The sequence below is a fragment of the Melospiza georgiana genome, chromosome 23 (genome assembly GCF_028018845.1).
Source record: "Melospiza georgiana isolate bMelGeo1 chromosome 23, bMelGeo1.pri, whole genome shotgun sequence".
Taxonomy (NCBI): domain Eukaryota; kingdom Metazoa; phylum Chordata; class Aves; order Passeriformes; family Passerellidae; genus Melospiza; species Melospiza georgiana.
This window is the reverse complement of record NC_080452.1, coordinates 4,761,698-4,784,429: the sequence shown is the minus strand read 5'-3', so window position 1 is coordinate 4,784,429 and position 22,732 is coordinate 4,761,698. Positions and strand designations below refer to the sequence as shown.

At 59.9% G+C, this 22,732-nt stretch overlaps 1 protein-coding gene across 2 annotated transcripts in view; it reads left to right on the top strand.

The window, feature by feature from the left end:
• Nucleotides 1-22,732, top strand: part of NAV1 (neuron navigator 1) — a 62,319-nt gene that overhangs the window by 23,867 nt on the left and 15,720 nt on the right. For both annotated transcript variants that reach the window (XM_058039588.1, XM_058039589.1), the window contains 3 exons: nt 7,514-7,616; nt 11,276-11,641; nt 22,554-22,692. In XM_058039588.1, coding sequence (XP_057895571.1) covers nt 7,514-7,616; nt 11,276-11,641; nt 22,554-22,692 — 608 coding nt within the window. The remainder of the gene's footprint in view (nt 1-7,513; nt 7,617-11,275; nt 11,642-22,553; nt 22,693-22,732) is intronic.

The window sequence follows — 22,732 nt, the reverse complement described above, 5'->3', positions numbered from 1 at the left end:
CATGGGACTTTGGGCTCCCTCAGCTCATCAGCACAGAGGAGCACAGAGGTGAAATGCCTGGACATGGAGCAGCTAGAGGCTCTGGATCTGGAAAAGGAACTGTGGTTTGGATGTGCAGGTGGGGTGGTTTGGGGCCAAGCACAGCATCCATTGAAAGAATAACCCACAAATGGGCTGGAGGCCCAGTCTGGATCTCTCCAGTGGATTCACTTGGAAACTTGTGTATGGGAGAGACCCAATTAAGTAGATTTATGGCTGCTCTAGCCTGAGAAAGTCTGAATCCCTTTTAAAAGCTTGGCTCACTGGAGCCAGACGGGGTCCAGGCTCCAGGTCTCTCAGCCCTGCCCTTGTTATGAGCAGTGATTCGCAAGGCTTAGCAGCCACGATCGCCCCTGAAGTGCTGATTCGGCTCCAGTCCCAGCCTGTCATTGCTGCACAGCTGCTTATTGTCTGCTCTCACCTGCCTGCAGGGAGGTGGTGGCCCCCTCCCACGGCGTGGGGCTGCCCCTGCCTGCACTGGTGGCAGTGGTGGGGATGGTGGTGGTGATGGAGATGTTGGCAGCAGTGATGACTGCAGTGGTGGGCATGGTGGTGGTGATAGGGATGGTGGTGGTGATGATGCCAGCAGTGGTGGGGATGTTGACAGTGATGGGGATGGTGGTGGTGATGATGACTGCAGTGGTGGGCATGGTGGTGGTGATGATGCCAGCAGTGGTGGGGATGTTGGCAGTGATGGGGATGGTGGTGGTGATAGGGATGGTGGTAGTGATGATGCCAGCAGTGGTGGGGATGTTGACAGTGATGAGGATGGTGGTGATGATGATGGCTGCAGTGGTGGGGATGTTGGCAGTGATGAGGATGGTGGTGGTGGTGATGACTGCAGTGATGAGGATGGTGGTGGTGATGATGGCTGCAGTGGTGGGGTGCAATGATAGAGTCAGTGAGTGCAGGTAGGGAATTGGTTTCCTCCCCCTCTGCAGCCACTGTTGGAGCCTCCTGCAGAGCCATGTCATTTTGAAGAAGGGTCCACCAACAGGTGAGACGTGGGGTGGCTGTGCCAAACCAGAGCCCTGTCACCTCTCTGGCTCCTCAGGGGCTGGTGATTCTTGGGGGATTTGGGCTCTGCAGGACACATGCTACCCCCACAGTGCTGCCTGCTGGAACCTCAGTGTCTCCCCCAAGACTTGCTGCTGGCCTCTCTTCCCTCAGCCAAGGGCAAGTGCAGAACGTGCTGGGCCGTGTCCAACCTCCTCCCACAGCCTTGCAGGGCCACGTGCAGAGCAGCACTGTGTGCAGAGGCCAGCCTGCTTTGCTGGAGTCACAGGTGGGCCCTCAGGTATCTGCAGCTTCCCCTGCACCTCACCATCACCGATGGCAGGAGGCTGTGCTCCATGTCCGTGGGGAACAGCACCTCCAGCTCCACCAGCTGAGGGGCTGCTGCTGTCTTTCAGGGAATGGTGGCCAGGCTTTCCCCATCCATCTGCCTGGGGGCAGCAGAACACCAGCCAGCTGTCCAGGTACCCCAGTCCCCCATTACCAGGGTGCTGGCTGGCCCTGTCCCCGCCCATCAGGGAGCAGGACCCTCTCCTGACACTGCAGCAGAGGATGCAGGGCTGGCAGCCAGCTCTGCTCACACCAATGAAAGTAATAAAACAGGAGTGCTAATGTACCTGCTGCCTTCTGGGTGGGGCAGCAGGTTTGCAGGAGAGTGTGGTGCTTTCCCAGGGCACTGAGCAAGTGTGGAAGACGCTGTGCCCAGCTTGGGTGCCCTGGGACATCTCCAGAGGGAGAGGGCTGATTTTGATACAGCCTTGGTGAAAGCATGTAGGAGTTGCAGGGATGGGGCTTGAGCTGGAGAACAAGGCCAACACTGCAGAATGGCAGTCACCCCACAGAGCCCTGTTAGCCATCTCCACTGCTCATTCTGCCTGTTTGGGAGCTGTTGGGGAGAAAAGACAGTTAAGCCCCAAAGAGAAGGATTGCAGGTTGCAATCATCCCCCTGCCCAGCCATCCAGGATGGGAATCAGAGCTGGATGTAATAATGCAAGGTGAAGCCATTTACTCCATTCAGGAAGACTGCAGGTGGCACACCTGGATGCTGGTGAGAGTCACAGGCTGCAAGGTGTGAGTGAGGAACCCACAGGGCTCAGTGAGGTTCATATTGGGCTCGGGTTGTTGGGTTTCCTTCGGGTGGTCTCCAAGTGCCAGGGTGGAAGGTTTCCAAGAAAAATACCAACAAAACAGTGCCTGTGCTGATTCATTCATAAACAGGACTGGGGGCAGGGCCTGGGGCAGATGGAGGAAGCAGTGTGAGTCTGCTCGAGGGTTCGTGGAGCCAGGGAGTGCAGCGGGGCCGGAGGAGGCTCACAGCCCCGTGAGAATGGGTTTTATTGCAGAGTTTATTAGTGGATTTTTCAATGCACTGGAAGGAATTGAGCAAGCAGTTAGAAATGTTTTCCAGCCTGGAGAAATTCGTTACAGCTACTGTGTAATAGGGGCCCACCGGAATGACTCAGGAACACCACGCAGCCTTTCCCGGTGCATTCCTGCTTGCTGTTGAAATCTTTACTGGGCCAACTGGAGTTCTTTCCCAGTTGGATCCTCTGAAATGAGACCAGTTGGGTCACAGGGCACAAGAAAACACCGGTGTGAGTGCCATGCTCATGCTGAGTGCAGACGGTGCACCCATGCAAGCCTGGCACCCTTGTGCCAGGATTGGTGTCGTGTCCTGCTGTCCCACTGCCTGCATATGGACACGTGGGCACATGTGCAAGGTCACAGGCATAGGTGATACTCCTGCACAAATGCATCTTTCTGCAGGCTATTACTGCCATGTGGCCCCCAAATGAATGATGCAAACACACACACACACACACACACACGAGTTTCTGTGCTAAGGCACATGGGGCACACGTGTCCCACGCATGCAGCCCTGCCTTGCCCCAGCAGGAGCTGGTGGCCACCTGCTTCTTTGAAATGAGCTGTCAGAGCCATTTGGAGTTGATTATTTCCTCATTCTTTGACGTCCTTGGCCACGTCGGCAGCACCCGGCTGCGGGGCTGGGGCTGCACCCCGACACACGGACAAAGGAACTGCTGCTGCTTGCTCTGGGAGGTGCAGGGAGAGCTGGACACGAGCACAGCCTGGAGCTCCCAGCCTTGTCCAGCCATGGTGCTGTGCTGCCCATCAGTCAGACTCACAGCAAACAGTGCTGTGCCCTGAGCCAGCCATTCCAGCACAGCTCTCTCCTTCTTCCTCCTCCTCCTCTTCTTCCTCCTTGGCTGTCTCTATATGCCACCCTGCAGATGCTCCTTCTTGTGGTGGTGGTACCTGCTGCTGCCCCACCTTGGCAGGCAGGAGATGGGGCGATGGGCACTGTGTGGGTCGGGGCCAGGTGCCCACAGTGCCAGGTTGCTGAGTGTGTGTAATGTGGTGGTCAGTGCTGGAAGCCATGCCAGGGAGTGCTGCAGGTCAGGGGGTGGTTGGGGCTGGGCTGAGGCTTCCTCCCTCAGTTTCCTCAAGTGCCAAGTGGAGCTGTGTCATATTTACTGATGTTGAAGGGCTCAGTTGAGAAAGGAGTGTTGAGTGGGAGCTCTCAGCTGAGCGAGAGTTGCTCAAGCACAGCAGAGTATAGGCAAATGAGAGCCAGCCTGGCACAGGGACAAGTGATTTGGGCAAAGGGCTCTGGTGACCTCCCAGTGCAGGGCCTGGGACAGTGGCTGCATCTCATGTCAGAACGGGAGGCAAAGGGCCAGAGGCAGCACTGCCTTCCCTCTGTAACAGCAGGATGGTCAGAGCCTGTGAGAGCAGGGGGATCTGCTGAGGGGGTGCAGGCCAGCCTGGGGCTGAGGCAGGGAGACATCAGTCCCTGAGCCTGCAGCTCCAGAGGAGTGGGGAGTGCTGCAGAACACATCCCAGCCATGGCTGCTGGGAAACTGAGCCTGGCCTAGGCTGTGTCTGACTGACCCTGCCACGGCATGGGCTGAGCCCTCTCTGCTGCTCCATGCTCCAGCAGCTGGAAACATCTGGCTGCACAAGCTTGCTAAATCGATGTGGGGAGGAATCCAGCGCTCTCCTGCTGTTCCCACACTTCAGCCTCTCCCAGTGGCTCCGGTTTCGACTCAGCTCTGGCACGCGGTGACTCGGTGAGCTCCGAGCCAGCCCCTGGGCCCTCGCTGCCCCTGGGGAGGGGGGAGCTGCAGGAGTCCCTGTGTCACCACCAGGACAGCACCGTGGGGGCAGATGGTGGCACTTCAGTGCTAGCAGCAGGGTATGTGCCAGAGGTGGGTGAGCAGCTCTTCCAGTCCCAATTTGGCCCTTTCCAGGGTGAGAGCTGCTGCTTTTCCTGGAGTCTAGAGTGACCTGGACTGTCACCCAAGAACTGGGGTGATCTCATCCAGGCATGGATGACAAATGGGGCAATGGTTGAAGCTGGGGATGTGGGTCGGTGTCATTGCCCCGGAACTCCTGTCCCTGATGCTGCTTATTGCCACTGGTGGCCCAGCAGCAGAGCAGTGCAGGGAGGTGATGTCCCTGTGCTGGCCCCTCAGCCAGGGCAGCTGGGGACACAGGCAGGCTCGCCCCGCTGCTCCTGGGGCTGGCACGGCCGGAGCAGCCCCGCTGGCAGCGGCGCCCGGGGAGGAGGCAGCGCCAGGCCCGCGCTGGCTCTGTGCCCGGGCAGTGGCTGCGGGTGGCCCTGGGGGAGGCAGACGGGGCTCTGGGAGGGAGCCGTGCCCGGGAGGAGCACGCTGCCCGGCTGGCAGGGGGGGAGCCCTGCCGGCGCCAGGGGACAACAGTGACTCTCCATCCTGTCCCGCTCTGTCCTGGCCCAGCACGCAGGGATGTGGCACTGCCAGGGTGTGCGTGCCACCTTCTCTGGCTGCAGGGGCCGGGTGTGGGTGACAGCACCCACTGAATGGGGCCAGGGTGAAGGAACTGAAGGTGCCAAGTCCTTTCGTGCATGGAGACCCACCTGGGGACACTGGTGGGTTTTGTATTGCTGTTCCCTGAGGTTCAAGGGCCCGAATCTCCCATTGCCCTACACACTGCAGTGTGACAGCCAGGGACCTGGCCACAGGTTCCTGCCCTGCCGTGTCAAGCCTGAAAATCCATCTTTGCAGGCAACTTGAGGGCAGGACCTTGCAGCTTTGAGGTGCCAACACAATCCTTTCTTGCCCCACCAGACAGGCATGGTGTCCCCTTGTCCCTGACTGCAGAGCAAGGTGGGTGCCACCCTTCAGCACTTAGGGCCTCTCAAGCCTCTCCTGCACCCTGGTTCCCTGTGTGCAGCCACCTCAGCTACATTCCTCTCCTGTACAGCCTGTGCATCCCCATCCTGTGGCTCTGGGGACCACTTGGAGTTTCTGTGCCTTTGATTAATTCCTCCACGGGGGCAATGGATGAAGCTGAGGATGTGGGTCAGTGCCATTGGAACATGCACTTGGAGCTTCTGTGCCTTTGATTAACTCCTCCAATCTCCTCAATGGAGATTTAATAATGAATTAATAATGACTGGTATCCTGCTGAGCCAGGTTCTGGGAGCTGGACTGGGGTGATTGGACACATGCAGGGATGGGTGTCCTGTGCTCTGATGTGGCTGGCCACACTGGGTGCCCTGTGGGCACAGCAGCCCTTTTACCTCATCTACAACTGACTTTAACCTGCTTCATTGAACCCGTCTGATCGGGCTGTTCCTGCCTGTCACCCCCTTCATGCACGAATCAGGGCTGCTTCACTGGTCTGAGGTGCTCCTGCCCAGGCAGGGGGGCCAGGGGAGCCTGGGGACGGGGCAGAACCTGTGGGTGCTGCCTGAGGTGTGGCCAGAGCGTGATGGGGGCAAGGAACACAGAAGGAGCCCTGCTCGAGCACTGGCATGTGGCTGTGCCTTGGTGGGGAGCTGCTGAGATGGGTGCTGGTGGTGTCCCCCATCCTCATGTCCCTACACTGGGCTGTGTGCTGGCAGTGTCCCCCATCTCCCATCCCTGGGCTGTGTGCTGGCAGTGTCCCCCATCTCCCTGTCCCTGCACTGGGGTGTGTGCTGGCAGTGTCCCCCATCTCCCATCCCATCCCTGGGCTGTGTGCTGGCAGTGTCCCCCATCTCCCATCCCTGGGCTGTGTGCTGGCAGTGTCCCCATCTCCCAACCCTGGGCTGTGTGCTGGCAGTGTCCCCCATCTCCCATCCCTGGGCTGTGTGCTGGCAGTGTCCCCCATCTCCCATCCCTGGGCTGTGTGCTGGCAGTGTCCCCCATCTCCCATCCCTGGGCTGTGTGCTGGCAGTGTCCCCCATCTCCCATCCCTGGGCTGTGTGCTGGCAGTGTCCCCCATCCCCATCTCCCATCTCTGGGCTGTGTGCTGGCAGTGTCCCCCATCTCCCATCCCTGCACTGGGCTGTGTGCTGGCAGTGTCCCCATCTCCCATCCCTGGGCTGTGTGCTGGCAGTGTCCCCCATCCCCCTGTCCCTGCAGTTCACATGGTGCCGGTGCCGTTGCAAATCCTGAAGCGCTGGTTGCCACGTTACATTAGGAGGAGCCACATCCCAGGTCCCTGATGCCTGCTGTCACTGCAGATCCGTGGCAGGCTGCAGCTGAAATGCTGAAATCAGGGATCAAAGCCACAGTGGCACGGCTGTTGGTGCCCGGGTGCACGTGCACAGGACAGGGACCTGGGGCTGGAGCCATGGCCCTGAGCCCACAGCACTGCTGGGGCTGTGCCAGGAGTGACCCCTGCTCTGTGCAGGTGTCTGTGTTCTCACTCATCTGTGCGGGTGTCTCTGGGCAGGGTGCACACCTCTGTGTGTGCAGGTGGATGTACGTGTTTGTGGAGGTGCCTGTGTATATCTGCCCATGTGCACAAGTGGTTGTGATGTGGGCAGATGCATGTGCTCGTGTGCATGGCTCTGTGTGTGTGTGTACACCCATGGCATGGGTGTGTGTGTACACCTGGAGAGGTCCCAGGGCAGACAGAGCTTGGGGATCCTCAGCTCTGCGCTGTGCCTGTGGGGGCTGCAGCTGCTCCAGCCCTGCACAGAAGCAGCCACTCCTTCATGAGTGAGGCTCAGTGTCCTTCACCCCCCGACATCCATTGCCTGCACACCAAGTGATGCTGCTCCAGCACTCATGTTCCCAAGCTGGAGCACCCCTGGGGCCTGAGGGATGCAGGGCAGGTTTGGGGACATTATTCTAGCACTGCTGATCCTGTCACCTATGTGGGTCCTGTGGCCCCACTTGGTCTCTGCCAGCTCATCCTTTCTGGACTGGACATCACCATTCCAGCTGCATGCTTGGGAGTGGCATTTCAGGGTGGTGCAGCTCCAGCCTGGTGCCAGACTTGCCCTGTTCCTTCCTGATGGGCAGAGCCAGGGCTGTTAGTCATGGCCACGGGCAGGGGGGTGCTCCATCCATCCATCCATCCATCCATCCATCCATCCATCCATCCATCCATCCATCCATCCATCCATCCATCCATCCATCCATCCATCCATCCTTTTAAAGCCTTCACTTTGTCTCTCCACAGACCCCGAGTCCCAGAGGAAGAGGACAGTGCAGAATGTGCTGGACCTGCGTCAGAACCTGGAGGAGACCATGTCCAGCCTAAGGGGCTCTCAGGTGTCTCACAGGTGAGGGCCCAGCACCAGACCCCCCCCAGCCCCTTCAGTCAGTGTCCTTCCTGGGGCAGATGGGAAGCAGCTCTGCTCCTGGTGAGGGCCATGTGGGTGGGAGGGAATCACCAGTGCTTTGTGACCTGGGGACCCTGTGCATGGAGGCTTGGAGAGAAGCCCCCAAACCCGTGGGGTGTCGTGTGGGGCTGCAGCAGAGTCCTGTCCCCTAAAGTGCTCTGGGACAGTAAAGGCTGGGGAGTGCTGGCAGTGAGGGGAGCTGACAGAGCAGAGAGAGGGGGTGAGGTCTGTTCCCAGTGGTCAGGTGACCCTGAATGGACCACCAGAGGTCAGTATGTCACCTGTACCCACCCCAGTTTGCACCAGAGGCTCCATCCCTGTCTGTGACTTAGTTTTTCTGCTCTGTGTAGGGTGATGATGGAGGAACTCTCAGCCAGAGCCCAGGAGCAGAGGTGGGGATGCCCTGGGGTGCCCTGCCCAGGCTGGAGCAAGGGAATGGTGGGGATGGGGACAGGGTGAGCACTGCATGGACAACCAGGGTACAGTGTCTGTGTTTAGGGGGCTCTGCCACACGTCTGGGACTGCCTGTGTCCCCCTGGGTCACTCACTTGAGATCTTGCATGGTTTCTGCTTCACTCTGGATTTGCAAGGTTGTGTGGGGGTTTGCCGGGAACATCCTTCTCCTGGAGTGTGTTGCCACCTCGTGGTCTCTCTCGATCCTGCTTTTTGTCTTGGAAGGGACAAAAAGCAGCAGCTTCCTCCCACCTTTCACCCACCATTCACCATTACAGACCTTCCCATGTCAGCCCTCAAGCAGCCTTGTCCATGATGAAGCAGCCCTTTGATCTCCCTCTTCATCACCTGAAATTTCTAGGCCTTGGAGACCCAGCTCACCCTTGCTGCTGTTCCTGGATGTTTTCCAAGCCAGGAGCAGCAGAGAGCTGTGGCAGTGGGATTTGCATGGGGCCATGGCAATATTTTCTGAGCTGGCCATTTCCTGAAATGATCCATTGCAGCTCTGCCATCCCTTTGCTCGGTGCAGGAGCTGGGTCAGAGCCCAGCACTGCTCATGCCAAGCCAGGGCTGCAGTTGTGTTAATTTTGCTTTCATCAAATGAGAAGTGTCAAACTCCCCCTCCTCACCCCAGCACTCAGCTCCTTCAGAAATCCTTCTCAGCTCAGGTCTTAGGAAAATAGGGCGAGGACATTAAGGGTGATTAAATTAGCATTGCTGGTGGGATTTGACTGTTCACTATCACTTCCTTTCCTTGATGAGCTGTGAGTATATCACATGGTGGATGCCTCAGCTGCATTCCTGCCGTGGAGAAAAATGGCTATGGATAGCCCAGGGATCCCTACCCCTCCTCTCTGTCCCTTTCAGCAGGACTTAAACATGTGAAGCTCTTCCCTCTTATCCCACGACAGCTGAATTTATTTGGAAGCTTTTTTTATTCCAGTAGCCCAGAGCAGCCTCGGCAGCTCCCTGCATCCCTCCAGGAGCTCCTCTGCGGCTGTGAGCCAGATTTTCCTTTCCCAAAGCTGTGTCAGCTCTTCCCTGCTACGTTGTAATTACACACGTACCCACTCATTCTGCTCTTGGGAACACTTCCTACAAGTCTGCCCAATGCAGATGTCATCTGCAAGTGCTCAGGATGTGCCTGCATTGCTGGTGTCCTGTAGCTGCTTTGGGCTCTCTCTTTATTCGTTCCACAAACTATTCCTCAAATTTCTCTTGTTACACTCACTGTGTTCTTCCATTCAGTGGCTGAGGGCTCAGTCTTTGCTGTTCCCTTGTTAGAGCACAGTGTTATTCCTGAAAGATGTCGCCATACTCCTGGCAGCAGGGCTGCATGAATGTCCTTGGGGCTTAGAGAATCATGAAATCACAGAGTCACTGAGGATACTCAGTGGACACTTGGAGGACACTTGGAGAAAGTTTCTAAGATCATCAAGTCCAACCATTTCCCCAGCATGCCATGTTCACCATTACACCATGTTCCCAGGAGCCACATCCACACGTTTTTTAAACACTTCCAAGGATGCCAAGGATGGTAACTCCACCACTGCCCTGGGCAGCCTGTGCCAGTGCCTCACCACCCTTTCAGGAAAGAAATTTTCTCCAATATCCAACCTAAATCTCCCTTGGCACAACTTGAGGCTGTTTCCTCTTTTCCTGTCCCTGTTCCCAGGGAGCAGAGCCCAACTCCTCCCCAGCTCCCCCCTCCTGTCAGAGAGTTGTGGAGAGCCAGAAAGTCCCTCCTGAGCCTTCTTTTCTCCAGGCTGAGCCCCCCAGCTCCCTCAGCTGCTCCTGGTGCTCCAGACACTTTCCCAGCCCTGTTGCCCTTTGCTGGACATGCTCCAGCCCCTCAATGTCTTTCTTGTCATGAGGGGCCCAGAACTGAACCCAGGATTCGAGGTGAAGCTTCTGTTCCTCCTGCTCAGAGACATGGTTGGCATCTGCTCTGAGCTGCTGGGAGCACATCCTCAAACAGCCTTTGTGCTGCTGACAAAAACAAAACCCTTTTAGTTCTGCTTTAACAAACTTCCTCGTTTTTTTAAATGTAGTTCCCTGTTTTAGATTCAATGCTGCAGCCCAGGTTTGGCTTTGGGTGCTCCTGCAGGAACCTTTAATCCAAGCTAGGGAATAATTTACTGATAGTAGTGTTTGCAGCCAATTTGAGGGCTGTGGGTTCCCAAGGAGCTGCTGCAAGAAGTAATAGTTTCTCGTGGCTAAATTTAGTTTTAGAATCACTGTTTGCCCAAAACACACCCTGAGAGGCACAGGGAGTGATGAACTCCCCATTTCTGAAGTGCTTGTGGGCTCTGGGCTGGCTGCAGAGCACTGTGCTTGTGAGCAGCCCTCTCTTGGGGTCATCTTTCCTGCCCAGATGCTGGGGGTTCAGTCTGCAGGGGTTCAGTGTGACGTGCTGCTGCAGGGACTGGTCCCAGGTCTGTCCCTCAGCATCCTTTCACTCACAGCCTCCACTCCCTGGCATGGCCCGCTGTCACATTCTCTGGGATTGGTGCCACCACCCCAGCTTGTCCTGTCCTGGGTCTGGTGTGATCTTGTGGTGCAGATGTTGAAGTGCTGGGGGGGAAGTGGCTGAGCAGAAGCAGCTCAGACACAGGGGAGCATGTTCAGGCTTTCCACTAAAGGTGCCCTATTTGATGAGCTCAGCACAGCCAGATTTTGGGGCTGGAGCCAGTCTCCAGAATGGTGCTGATCCCTTTCCCAGGTGTGTTTGCCACCAGTCCCTGCTCTGAGGTGGGTGGACAGGGCTGTGGTAGAGTGTTGCTTTTGTAGATTGACTTGAGCACAGAGCCCCCATCATATCCCATGTCCTATTCCACCGTCCTAGGGGAGACATGGGCATCACTGAACACCGTGGTGTGCACGGTGTCCTGGACTGTGGGACACTGGGGTGGCACTGGGCAGGGAAGGAGGGGACTGTCCCTTGCTGTCTGGGATGGAGATGGTCCAGGACAGACAGTGTCCCTGCAACCACAATCCTGGGAGCCTCTGGCCTTGCCTGGCTGCCTCAAAATGGGCAGTTTTGGTATGTGAGCACTGGCAGACCCAGTTCTGGGGGATGAGGCAGGGCACAGATCTCCCCTGCCCCCTGTGCCCTGCCCTGACTCCCTGCCTGCCTGTCCTTGCAGCTCCCTGGAGATGACGTGCTATGACAGCGACGAAGCCAACGCGCGGAGCGTCTCCAGCCTGTCCAACCGCTCGTCGCCTCTGTCGTGGCGCTACGGGCAGTCCAGCCCGCGGCTGCAGGCCGGGGACGCGCCCTCGGTGGGGGGCACGTGCCGCTCCGAGGGCACCCCCGGCTGGTACGCGCACGGCGAGCGCGCGCACTACTCGCACACCATGCCCATGCGCAGCCCCAGCAAGCTCAGCCACATCTCCCGCCTGGAGCTGGTGGAGGCGCTGGACAGCGACGACGTGGAGCTGAAATCGGGGTACATGAGTGACAGTGACCTGATGGGCAAGACGCTGACGGAGGACGACGACATCACCACGGGGTACGTGCCTGTGAGGGGAGTCCTGCCCAAAGTGGGGCTCTGCAGGAGTTTCACCTGCTCCTGTTCACCCGGCACAGTGGGGGTGGATGGAGAGGAACGTGGGTTACAGCCAGTCTGGTTAGCATTGGATCATGTCCCCACATCCCAGGAGATGCTTCCCTGCTAGCAATTCTGGTGGTGCTGGGCCAGATGGGTTTTCTTTGGGCATTCTGAGAGAATGAGCTGCTCTCCTAGCATGTGGGAAGTGTCCAGCTTGATCTGGGTGTTCCTTGATCAGGGAGCTGAGAAAAGTGCATGGTCTGTAACTGCAGAGGCCCTGACCACAGTCCTGCTGCTTTCAGAAGTGCTCTTCAGTTTACACCAGTCAGTCTGAGCGGCTTCCTGTGACCCAGGCACTGTGGGGACACCCTGTGAGACTCCTGGTGGTCCATGGTGGGACAGGCTGGGTCAGATCTCAGCACCCCTGTGAGAACTGGGCACTGAGGTGTCATTGCTGATGGATGACTCCACATGGAGCAGGGTGTGCTGCTGAGCAGAGTCCCTCCTTCTGGGACTCCCGTCAGCCCCTGTCCCTCCACCCATGGGGCCAGGGGCATCTCCTGCCAGATGGGCACAACCCAGCACTCCCAGGGCTCACGTTTTCTTGCCAGATGTGTCCAGCTCCTGCTGCACTGTTGAGGTGCCCCTGACTTTGGCAAGGGTCCAGGGTTTGAACATGTTGGAGGTTTCCTGTTTCAGCACAGCAGAAAATAAATAACTTGGGCGTTTGAGCTGTCCCAGAGCCCGATGAGGTATTTGGCCTCCTGACAGTGCTGCTTTGGCCTTCCTAGGGTGGCTGTAGTCACATCAGTTTGGTGCAGGATAGAGCACAGTCTGTGGTTTCACACCCATCCTGGGGCCAGTGCTCTGTAGGTATGGCCTGCAGGTGCTTGTTGCAGTTGCAGGGGACACACCTTTGGCTATCTGCTGGCTTCTGCCCCTGCCTTGCTCCAGCTGTGGGCTGAGTGTGTGGCACCGTGGGTGTCAGACCCATCCTCCCCATGGGCACTGACCTTGGGGGCTGCTCTGTGCTTGTGAATGAGGGAGCCTTGTGCTGGTTCCACATTGACCCTCCTGTAGATCTTAACCTATTGCTTGGCAGCCAGAGGTCCCATGTCACCACGTTCTGCCACTGGCCACTGGACTGTGAGATGTGACTGGCAGTGGGGTGGATTTGGGCTGCCCTGGATGGCTGAGGCTGCATCAGGGCTGGCTGTGGGGATGAAGGGTGCACTGCTCCCCATCTCCCTCCTTGTCTCACCTTGATGCTGCTCATGCAGGCAGATAACCTTGGGGTGCCCTTGGCTTCAGAGGCAGTGGAGCAACACTTCGTATTCATCAGTCACAGAGCAGAGGGAGTGTGGGCAGGGTCAGAGACCCAGGACAGCTCAGCCCTGCACTGCTATGAGCAGGATTTACTTCTCCTTCAGGAAGGTGCAAGCTTTGGGGATGGATCCCTGCATGGCTGAGCCTCTGTGAGGCCCTGGCAGTGCACAATCCCTGGTGTGGGTGAGGCTGTCAGTGCTGTGGTGAGCTGGGCCATGGGCAGGTGCCACAGTCCTGTTCCTGTGCAGAGTCCCCAGCATGGAGACTCTTGGATGTGCCTGGAGTTCTCTGCCATGCCAGAGACAGACTGGGTGCTCTGCACTGGGTATCCTCCCCAAGGAATGGTGCAGGAGTGAGCCAGGGCAGCACAGGACTCCCTTATCCTCAGGGGCATCTCCTGGGGATCAGCCATTTCACCGGGGTCGTTGCGGGCACATGTAATGAGTGACCTACACAGCTTCACAGCTTCATCCCCCACGGCCCCACAGCAGGACCTGGGGGGGTCTCCCAGAGCGGGCAGCATGGCAGGGTCTCTGTCCCAGAGCATGCCTTTGGCTGGGTGCTGGGGTACACTGAGGTGCCCTGTCCAGGAGCCTGCACAGTCTGGGTTCAGAGCCCGGGAAGCAGAGGAGGAGCATTCCATCCAGAGAGCCAGATAGGACAAGGAGCTAGCCAGGACCACCCGTCCAGCACAGCCCCTCATGCAGACCCCACTCAGCCAGCACATCCCTTCACCCAGTGCAGCCCCTCATCCAGCCTCCATCATCCAGCACAGCCTTGTATCCAGCACAGCCCCTCACTCAGCACAGCCCCTCATCCAGTGCAGCCCCTCATCCAGCCTCCATCATCCAGCACAGCCTTGTATCCAGCACAGCCCCTCACTCAGCACAGCCCCTCACCCAGTGCAGCCCCTCATCCAGCCTCCATCATCCAGCACAGCCTTGTATCCAGCACAGCCCCTCACCCAGTGCAGCCCCTCATCCAGCCTCCATCATCCAGCACAGCCTTGTATCCAGCACAGCCCCTCACCCAGTGCAGCCCCTCATCCAGTGCAGCCCCTCATCCAGCCTCCTGTCATCCATCACAGCCTCTTATTGAGCACAACCCCTCACCCCGTGCAGTCCCTCATCCAGTGCAGCCCCTCATCCAGTGCAGCCCCTCATCCAGCCTCCATCATCCAGCACAGCCTTGTATCCAGCACAGCCCCTCACTCAGCACAGCCCCTCACCCAGTGCAGCCCCTCATCCAGCCTCCATCATCCAGCACAGCCTTGTATCCAGCACAGCCCCTCACTCAGTGCAGCCCCTCACTCAGTGCAGCCCCTCATCCAGCCTCCCGTCACCCAGCACAGCCCCCCTCACCCAGCACAGCCCCTCACCGAATACAGCCCCTCATGCACAGCCCCTCACCCAGCACAGCCCCCCTCACCCACACAGCCCCTCACACAGCGCTGCCCCCTCACCCATTGCAGCCCCTCACCCAGCCTCCTCGCTGGCTCTGACCTAGAAAGCGGCACCGCCGCAGGCCCCATCTCGCGGTGCTGCTAATGCACCGGGCAGGAGCGGCTGCTGCAGATGGGGCCGGCAGCCCCAGCCCGGGCCGCGGGGCAGCGTCCCCCGCTTCGCGCCGGCGCACGGCCCCGCTTGTAGGGCAGTAGGTCAGAGACGGCTCGGAGGACGCGGTGACACGTCCCTGTCCCCGTCCCTGTGGGACACACAGACGTGTGGGGCTGTGGGATGTGCCCAGGCATGCCCGTGGCTCGGCGGGGGAGCAGGCTGGAAGGAGCGAGGGCTGAGGTAGGTGAGACACGGCTGGGGCAAGGGGACTGCCCGCAAGGTATGGAGGTGGATTCGGCTGGGTGGAGGTTGGGGTGAGCCCAGCCAAGGAGGCTGTAAGGGACTTGAGGCCCAGCTCAGAGAGGGAGTGGGATGGTCAGGTCTGAGCAGGGATTGGCTGGGGACACCCGAGACCCAGCAGCATTTCTGTATTAGCCAAATGCCCCGGCATCCTGGCTCCTCACCCAGCTGTGCCTGCGTCCATCGGCATAACATTTGCCACTCCTCTCTACCTGCTGCTGGTTTCAGGGTCTGGAAAGCTCTTGTTTTTGCCTCCTATTTGGCAGCACATACCTTTTGTTCCCAATGTCACTATATCCTCCTTGTGCACTGCATCAGGGCAGGGACCTGGCACAGGGAGCACCCACCAGGATGTCTGGGATGACTGAAGGGATGGAAGGGATGGTGCTGCTCTCCTGCCCTGACCTGCCTGTCCTTGGGGCCTAGGCAGGGCATGTGCACCCTGTCTTGGGGTGTTTCTCCAACACTAAAACATATTTACTCCCTTCCTTGGTCAACTCTGGTTCCCATCTGCCAGTATTCAGTGGCCACTTGCTGTTCCCTGCCCTGTGGCCAGTTCCAGGAAGGGTGCAGTGCTGGGGTTGTTTGCTGAACTCTGGAGGTCACCCCACCAAGGTCACTCCACTGGGAGCTTCCCCAGGGACATCTCTGCATAACGTGGGTGCCTTTGTGTGCAGACCTGCATGTGAACCAGGCAGTGGTGAGGAGCAGGATGTGCAAGCCAGGTTTGGCCTAGTTTTGTTCTGGCCATGTCCTGCGTGTCTGAGCAGTGCCACCACAGTGTGGCCATGTGTTGGTGTGCCTGCCCCTGTGCCGTGTGTGCCCAGAGCCTGACCTGATGTGGTGTGTCCTGAGTAGTGGCTCAGCACCATCCCTGGGTGTTTCCTAGGGCCAGTTGTGTCGCGGTGGGAGTGAGTGGGATGCTGCAAGGCTTTGCTGCAGTCAGGAGCTCATGGGGTACAGAAGGAGCTAGAGGGGCTGGCTGCTGAGTCAGCATCTTCTGCTGCGATGGCTGCAGGAGCAGTGATGATGGTCTGTGTGTGCTGCAGTGCTGTGCTGTGGAGGTGCAGCTCTGGAGCCAGTCCCCAGGGCTCTGCATGTTCCTTGGGGCTTACAGAGCACTGGGGGAATGTTTGTGTGACCCTGGGACTGCTGTGATTTCAGGATGTCCTTTTGCATCTTGTTTGTCGGAGGCGGAAAGGGAGGCAGCTTTGCATCCCACCGCAGCATCTGCACCCTCATGAGCTGGGTACTGCCCTGACTCTTCTTGTGGGCATGAAATGGAGCTGAGGCAGCAGCTTTTGGAATTGGGAGTGCAGGGCACGCTGCTGGCCCACAGCACACCCCAGGCACCGTCCCAGGTCACTGTGGGGGTGCTGCTGACAGCCAAGCACTGCAGAGCCTGTGGTCCCCTCCAGCAGGGCTGGGGGCTGCCAGCAGCATCCTCCCGGGAGGGGTGCTCTGGAGCTGACACCCGCTGTGCTCTGGCTGGCCTGGCTCCGGCTTCCTCGCATCTCCTCGGGCTCGGCACAGCCGTAGGCGGGAGCAGATGTTTGGCTCAGCTCCCCAGGAGCAGCAGGGGAGCGGCCTCCCCCTGCTCCGAGCAGGACTGGCGCTGGAGCCTGCTCCCTTCCCTCAAACGCCCCTTGCTCCGCTTTGGCTAGTCCAGCATGACCCCATGTCCTGTCCCAGTGAGCCCATGAAGTCATTCCTCATCAGGGACATCCCGTGGGGCATGGCCGTGGCCCTGCACGTGGCCTGGCGTGTGTGTGGGACCCTGGCTGGCCAGGGAGCAATGTTGTATAAATATTTGCTGGGCTGTGCTGTGTGCTGGGCTTGGCGAGTTCCTCCCGCCAGCTGGGTACAGGGGACGCTCCCAGAAAGGGGCCCCAGGCCCCCCTGGGCATCAGCACCTTCCTGTGCGCTGCTTTCTAGCAATTCCATCCTTTGGGATTTGGGCTGAGGCACCCAGTGCTGATCCCTGGTCCCTGGGGATGTGACAGTGTCTGCATGAGGCATGTTTTGGGAAGGGAATCCTGGGGTTGTGAGGCTTGGGGATACAGGGCACCTGGGGGTCAGTGATGCCCAAGATGCAGGAAGCTGCTGGCCCCTGCAGCTTGCTGATGAGGCTGGATACCGACACAGGGCAGAGCCAAGTGCAGGGTTGGACCTCACACACCCATGTGCCCTGGGGAAAGCTGCTGGGGAGAATCTGACCCAAACCCACCTGCCTCTCTGCATGCCACCTGGGGACCTCGAGACCTGGCTTTACCATGTGCCACCCTGCTGCCTGTGGAGGAGCTGGCCACTCTGGACTGAGGTGTCCGAGGTCACCAGCTCGTCCAGACAACAGGAAAAATAGGAATTTCACAACCGAGCTGAGTCACGCTGCTCCCCACCCCGGCACTGCCCTGGGACTCTCTGAGCATTGCACGTGGCCTCTGCAGCCCCGGGTGCCGCCGTGGCCCGGGTGAGGCTCCACACGTCACCAAAACTGCCAGTGGAGATCCCCACACCAGGACACAGTTCCTCCAGGGTTTCCACCACCTGGGGGGGAGCAGAGGGGTGACCAGAGGTGAGCTCTCAGCCTGGAGTGTGGTTGGGGTCCATGGCTGATGTCACTGCAGCAGGCAGTGAGTGCTGGCTGACCCCCCCATGGCCTTGGCCTCACTGCTGCGGGTAAATCAGACCCCACTGTTACTGAGGTTGGTGGTGCAGAGCTGGGATGGAGGCACAGCCTGGTCCCCCTTGCAGGGACCACGCTCAAGGCTCCTGTGGCAGTCCTCTGCACCCCTCAGGGTTCTGGGGGGCCAGAGACCAGAGGCAGTGCCTCGAGAATGGAGTCCTGAATCAAATGCAGAATGTAATGTTGATTCTCTTCTGCTGCGGAAGCTCAGGCAAGTCAGATCCCCCTTCCCTACCTCAGTTTCCCCATCTGCCGAAACTCTGCAGACCCATGTTCCTCTGAGTGCAGCTTTGGAGAAAGGTGCCAGATCACAGTACCCAAAATGCAAGCAGGAGACACCTGGGGTCAAGGTAGCCTGACTCTCTGTAGGGCTGGAGTTCTCTGAGGGGGTACCTGGGGAGCTGGGGGGCATCCTGGAGGGTACAGAGGGGTTTACAGGGCTGTGGAGATCGGGGTAGTCAGGGAGTGTTGTTACACTCTGATTCCTGATGTGGATGTGAGGGAGATGCAGAGCCCCGCCCTGCCCACATCCATGGGGAGCTCCCAACCCCCTCAACGGGATTTATGAAGCTAATTGTTTTTTCTGCCCCATTAAGTGGAGGAGAGGGGGAGGGTGTGAAGAGCCCGGCTGTGCCTGTGCCTTCCTCACTGCTCCTATCTTAAGTCACAGCATGAGCTGGGCCTGGGAGCACCAGTGCCACAGAGCCCCCTCAATGCCAGTGATCTGGTGATGTGTGGGACCCCCTCAGTGCACACCCTGCATTTCCTGCCCTGCCACAGGAGGAAGGGGCCCGGGCAGACCAGGACTTGCTTCCATGCAGGGTGGGCTTCAGGATGGCAGTGGGGATCTGGCTGGACCAGCCTGGCAGGGACATGAGTGTCCGGAGCCCTGGCTGGTGCCAGTGGGTCTGGGTGCTACATGGGCAGGTGTCTGAGCTGGTGTGAGACAGGTGAAGCAAGGAGAGTTCAAAACCATCCAGATCCTCTGCTGAGAAATGTGCTGGGGGTGCTCCTCTGTATGGGGCTCAGTGCCTGTGCTGGTGCCCAAGGGTCTGCTGTGACCAGCAGCAATTCTCTGCCATTATCTCACAGCAGGCCCGTGGCTCTGGCACGGTCAAAGCTGCCTTTCTGTGGGGCTGCAGAGCTGGGCTGTGCCAGGCTGGCTCCCCTGCCACCCGGGATGCCCGGATTTGTGCCCAGCAGAAGCTGCTCTGAGCACTGTGGCGGGGCTGAGGCAGGCAGGCAGGAGAAGAGGAGGGAAGGGACAGCATCGGGCACGGTGCCAGGCCGGAGGGACCCGGGGGATGCGGTGCTGGCTGGGCTGTGCCGCCGCACCCGCTGGCACACGCGGCCGTGGCGCCGTACCCGCACCTCGGGCTGGCTGCACCACCAGCCCCGCCATGAGCTCCTGCCAGGGCTTGCTGGGTGTGGGCACGAGCTGGTCACTGGGGACAGGGATGGTCAGGCACCCCTGTCCTGCCGTGTCAGGCTGGGACAAGCCCTGTGTGGTGAGTGATGGGACAGTGGGGAAGGAGCCAAGAGGCGTTGCCGTTGCTTCAAGGAAGGAATTACTTATTTCCCAGCCTGCAGGGTCTGGTGTGTCTTGCCAAGGCTGCAGTTAACTCTCTCTGCCCTACGTGGCTGGGCTGGTGAAATTGTCCCTGGTGCTACCATCCCGGTGAGGACCCTACCCTGCAGCATGGCTCTTGATGTGATGGAAGAGAGAGAGAAAAAAGGGACAAAAGTTGGGGTTTTGGTCAATGAAAGGCAGAGCGGGGAAGGCATGGATGTCCTTTCTGGGGATGAGTGCCGAGGTTTCTGGGATCAGCTGTCCCAGCACCCCACAGTGTGACCCACATCGAGGAGGTTCCTTTGGGACAGAGAACAGGGTGGTTTGGGGGGCACTGAGTCCAGGCCCAGTGCTGAGGAATGCCCTCTGTTATCACTTTGTGGGCTGGACTGGGGATCACTGGTGCTGTGTTTGGGGATATGAATCGTGGTTTGGGGGCTCTGCGGGCATTTGGGGGGACGCTGGGGAACACCAGGGACAGGGTTCGGGGCCGTGGGCTGCGGGGCAGAATTCGGAGACACGGTCGTGGAGCTGAGGCGGGCGAGGCATGGAGCCGGGAGCCCGGTGCCGTCCCGGCGGGGACGGGGAGGGGCCGATGGACGGCGGAGGGGGTCCTGTGCCGCTGTCGCTTTAAGGCGCGGGCAGCGGGGCGGTCCCGCCGCCCCCCGCCCCTCTCTGTCGGCCGGCGGGGCCGCGCCGCGCCGCGGGCAGCACGATGCTGCGGGCGGGGAGGCCGCGCCGCGCCCCGCGCCTCGCCAGCAGGTACGGAGCGGGCACGGAGCGGGCACCGCGGCGGGCGGGGGCGCGGCCCGAGCTCGGCGCCGGCAGACAAAGCCCCGCGCCCCGGGGCCGCTCCGCGGGCGGTGCTTTGTCTCGGCCGCGCTGGGGGTGTGAAAGGGGGGTCGGGGCAGCGCGGCCGCGCCCGCACCGCGGCACCGGGGCATCGGGGCGGCTCCCGCTGCCTTCCCATCCTCCGCCCCGGCACCCCCATCCTCCGCCCTGCACCTGCACTACGGCCGGGCCTGTCCTCCGCGGGGCTCCCGGGGGCTCCCGGGGCTCTGGTGCCTCCGCACGCCGGGTCTGACCCCGGGACTGCCGAGCGCGGGGCTCCGAATCGGGGTGCGGCCGGGGCGGGGCGGAGCATCCCCGCGCACCGCGCCGCGCTCCCGCTCCATCCTCCGCTCCCTGCCGGTGCAGCCGCCTCCCCGCGCCGGGCTGCGGCCGGCTGCTCATCCCCGAGGCCGTGCGGGACCGTCCCACCCTCAGCGGGACCATCCCGCCCTCAGCGGGTCCCGTCCGCCCGCCGGCGCCGCGGAGCGCGGCAGGACGGACGCGCTGCCCTTGAGCATCCCCGCTCCTGGGAGCTCCCGCGGGGCTGCTGGCGGGTAGGTTCGGTGCGGGATCGTCTGCAGGAGCTGGGAATGGCTCTGGATAAGATGGAGGGGATGGAGCACAAAGCAGAGGGTCAGTTTTGCCCCGGAGTGACAGTCAGATATGGCTGCCCCTCGTTGGAGGGTTCTGAGGGGCAGTCGAGGTGCCAGGGCTCAGCCATGCTCCGGGAGTTTGTACTTGCTGCAGGGCCAGTGGGGCTGCGGTTGAGGCTTTCCTTGCTGTGCTGCCTACGACATACACATACCAGCTAGGGGGATCCCTCTGTGCATCAGCTGTGTGCCCATAAGAGAGTCAGGGACACCCTCACAGTGTGCAGCTGGCTCCCCAGCCTCATGCCATGGTTTTAGTGATTTTGGGATGTGACCTTGCTTGGTGTCTTTTCTTGGCACAGGGTTGTCAAGGAGGATTTGGAGTCACCTCCTGCCTTGGCCAAACCTCTGACCCTCTGTCCCTTTCTCAGTGGCTCTCTGGATGCCCAGGGCAGTGGGGGTGCTGCATGCATGGCTGGGAGAGTGTTTGGGGTTTCCCTGTCTGGCCCCAAAAGCCAGACTGAGATGCCCAGCACCACATGTGGCCTCAGCTGTGTTGCCATAGGACACAGTCCTACGAAGCCTGGCCTCACTCCTGCCACTGCCCACTGCCAGGTGATGCCGGGCTGGGAGACCCTGGGGTCAGGATTTCCATCCCAGTGGGAACTCACCCTAGGCATAGGGCTGGTGGTGAGACATGATGGCTTGGAGCTGAGGAGCTCAGCAGCACATCCTATTGAAATCCCTTGATGGGCAGCAGCGCCTGCTGCCTCTGTCCCAGAAGCTGCTGTGGGGGCATAGGGGGCTGTGTCCATCCTGGCTTTGGCCAGTCTCTGATGAACTCCTCCCCTGTGGAAAGAGCAGGACACACAGTGCAGGTCTTACGGTGCTGGAGCTGCCTCTGTTGCTCCTTCTGGAGCCTTGAGCATCTGATGGGGATGCTGGTGGCTGTTGCTTTTGCTCTGCCACTGCTCTTGGGGCTCTGCTGTTTGCTGGGCTTCTCTTGCACCTCTGTGGCCCCAGTGCAGATAAACAGGCATCTCTCTTGTGGGGACTGGGGCTGGCTACAGCTCCCAGCTCTGCTCTGCACTCCTGTGCTACAGCTTGTCACAGAATCATGGCATGGTGTGTGTTGGAAGGGACCTTAAAATTCATCTTGGGCCACTCCCTGCCGTGGCCAAGGGCACCTTTCAGTAGGTCAGGTTGCTCCAAGCCCCATCCAACCTGACCTTGAACATTTCATTGATGGGGCAGTCACAGCTTCTCTGTGCAGCCTGTTTCAGTGTTGCCTCCCCCAGCCCCTCACAGGCCCTGGGGGGCAGCGAGGCTTCACTGACCTACTCAGCTGCTGACCTGAAAGGTGCTGTGCTCATCCTGCTGGAAGGTGCTCCGTGCCTGCCTGTGCCAGATCAACATGGGCACAGCCCAGTGCTGTGGAACCCGCTGTGCCCTTGGGGCACCCAGGCAGCTGCTGCCCCAGTGTGATGCTGACTGATGGCCCTGCAGATGGGCTTCTGCACACTTGGCTGAGCCTCAGCATGGAGCAGCCACCTTGGCACAGCAGCAGATCCCAGACTTGCTGCCTCTGGCTGCTGGGGGCTGGAGAGGGGCAGTAGGGTGCAGTGGGTGGGGATCACCCCGGGAATGATGGATGCTACGGGGTGGTTGGTTTGTTTATTCCAGCAGTCCTGTCCTTTCTGGCAATCCCAACCTGCCTCCAGGGTCAGAGCAGGTTGCTGGGGGCTTGTTGCCAGCTGTGGATGTCCCTCCATCCCCCCAAAGCTCCACAGAGCCTTAATGGGGAGAAGCAGGGTCACTGAGGCTTGTGTGCCACAGGAACACAAGCCAATGCCAGGCTGGGCTGGAGCCAGCCATGGGCCCTGCATGCCATGTCCTTGTCATGGGCACTACCAGGAGCTGGATTTTGCCCCGGCAGCCCCTGGAAGAGGGAGATCCTGCGGGTGGTGGGACCCATTGGGCTGGGCAGGGGTCTGATGCTGTCTCTCCCTCACAGCTGGGATGAGAGCAGCTCCATCAGCAGCGGCCTCAGCGATGCCTCAGACAACCTCAGCTCAGAGGAGTTCAACGCCAGCTCCTCGCTCAACTCCCTGCCCTCCACCCCCACGGCCTCGCGCAGGAACTCAGCCATAGCGGTAGGTGCCAGGGGCACCCGGACCCTTTCCAGCACCTGTC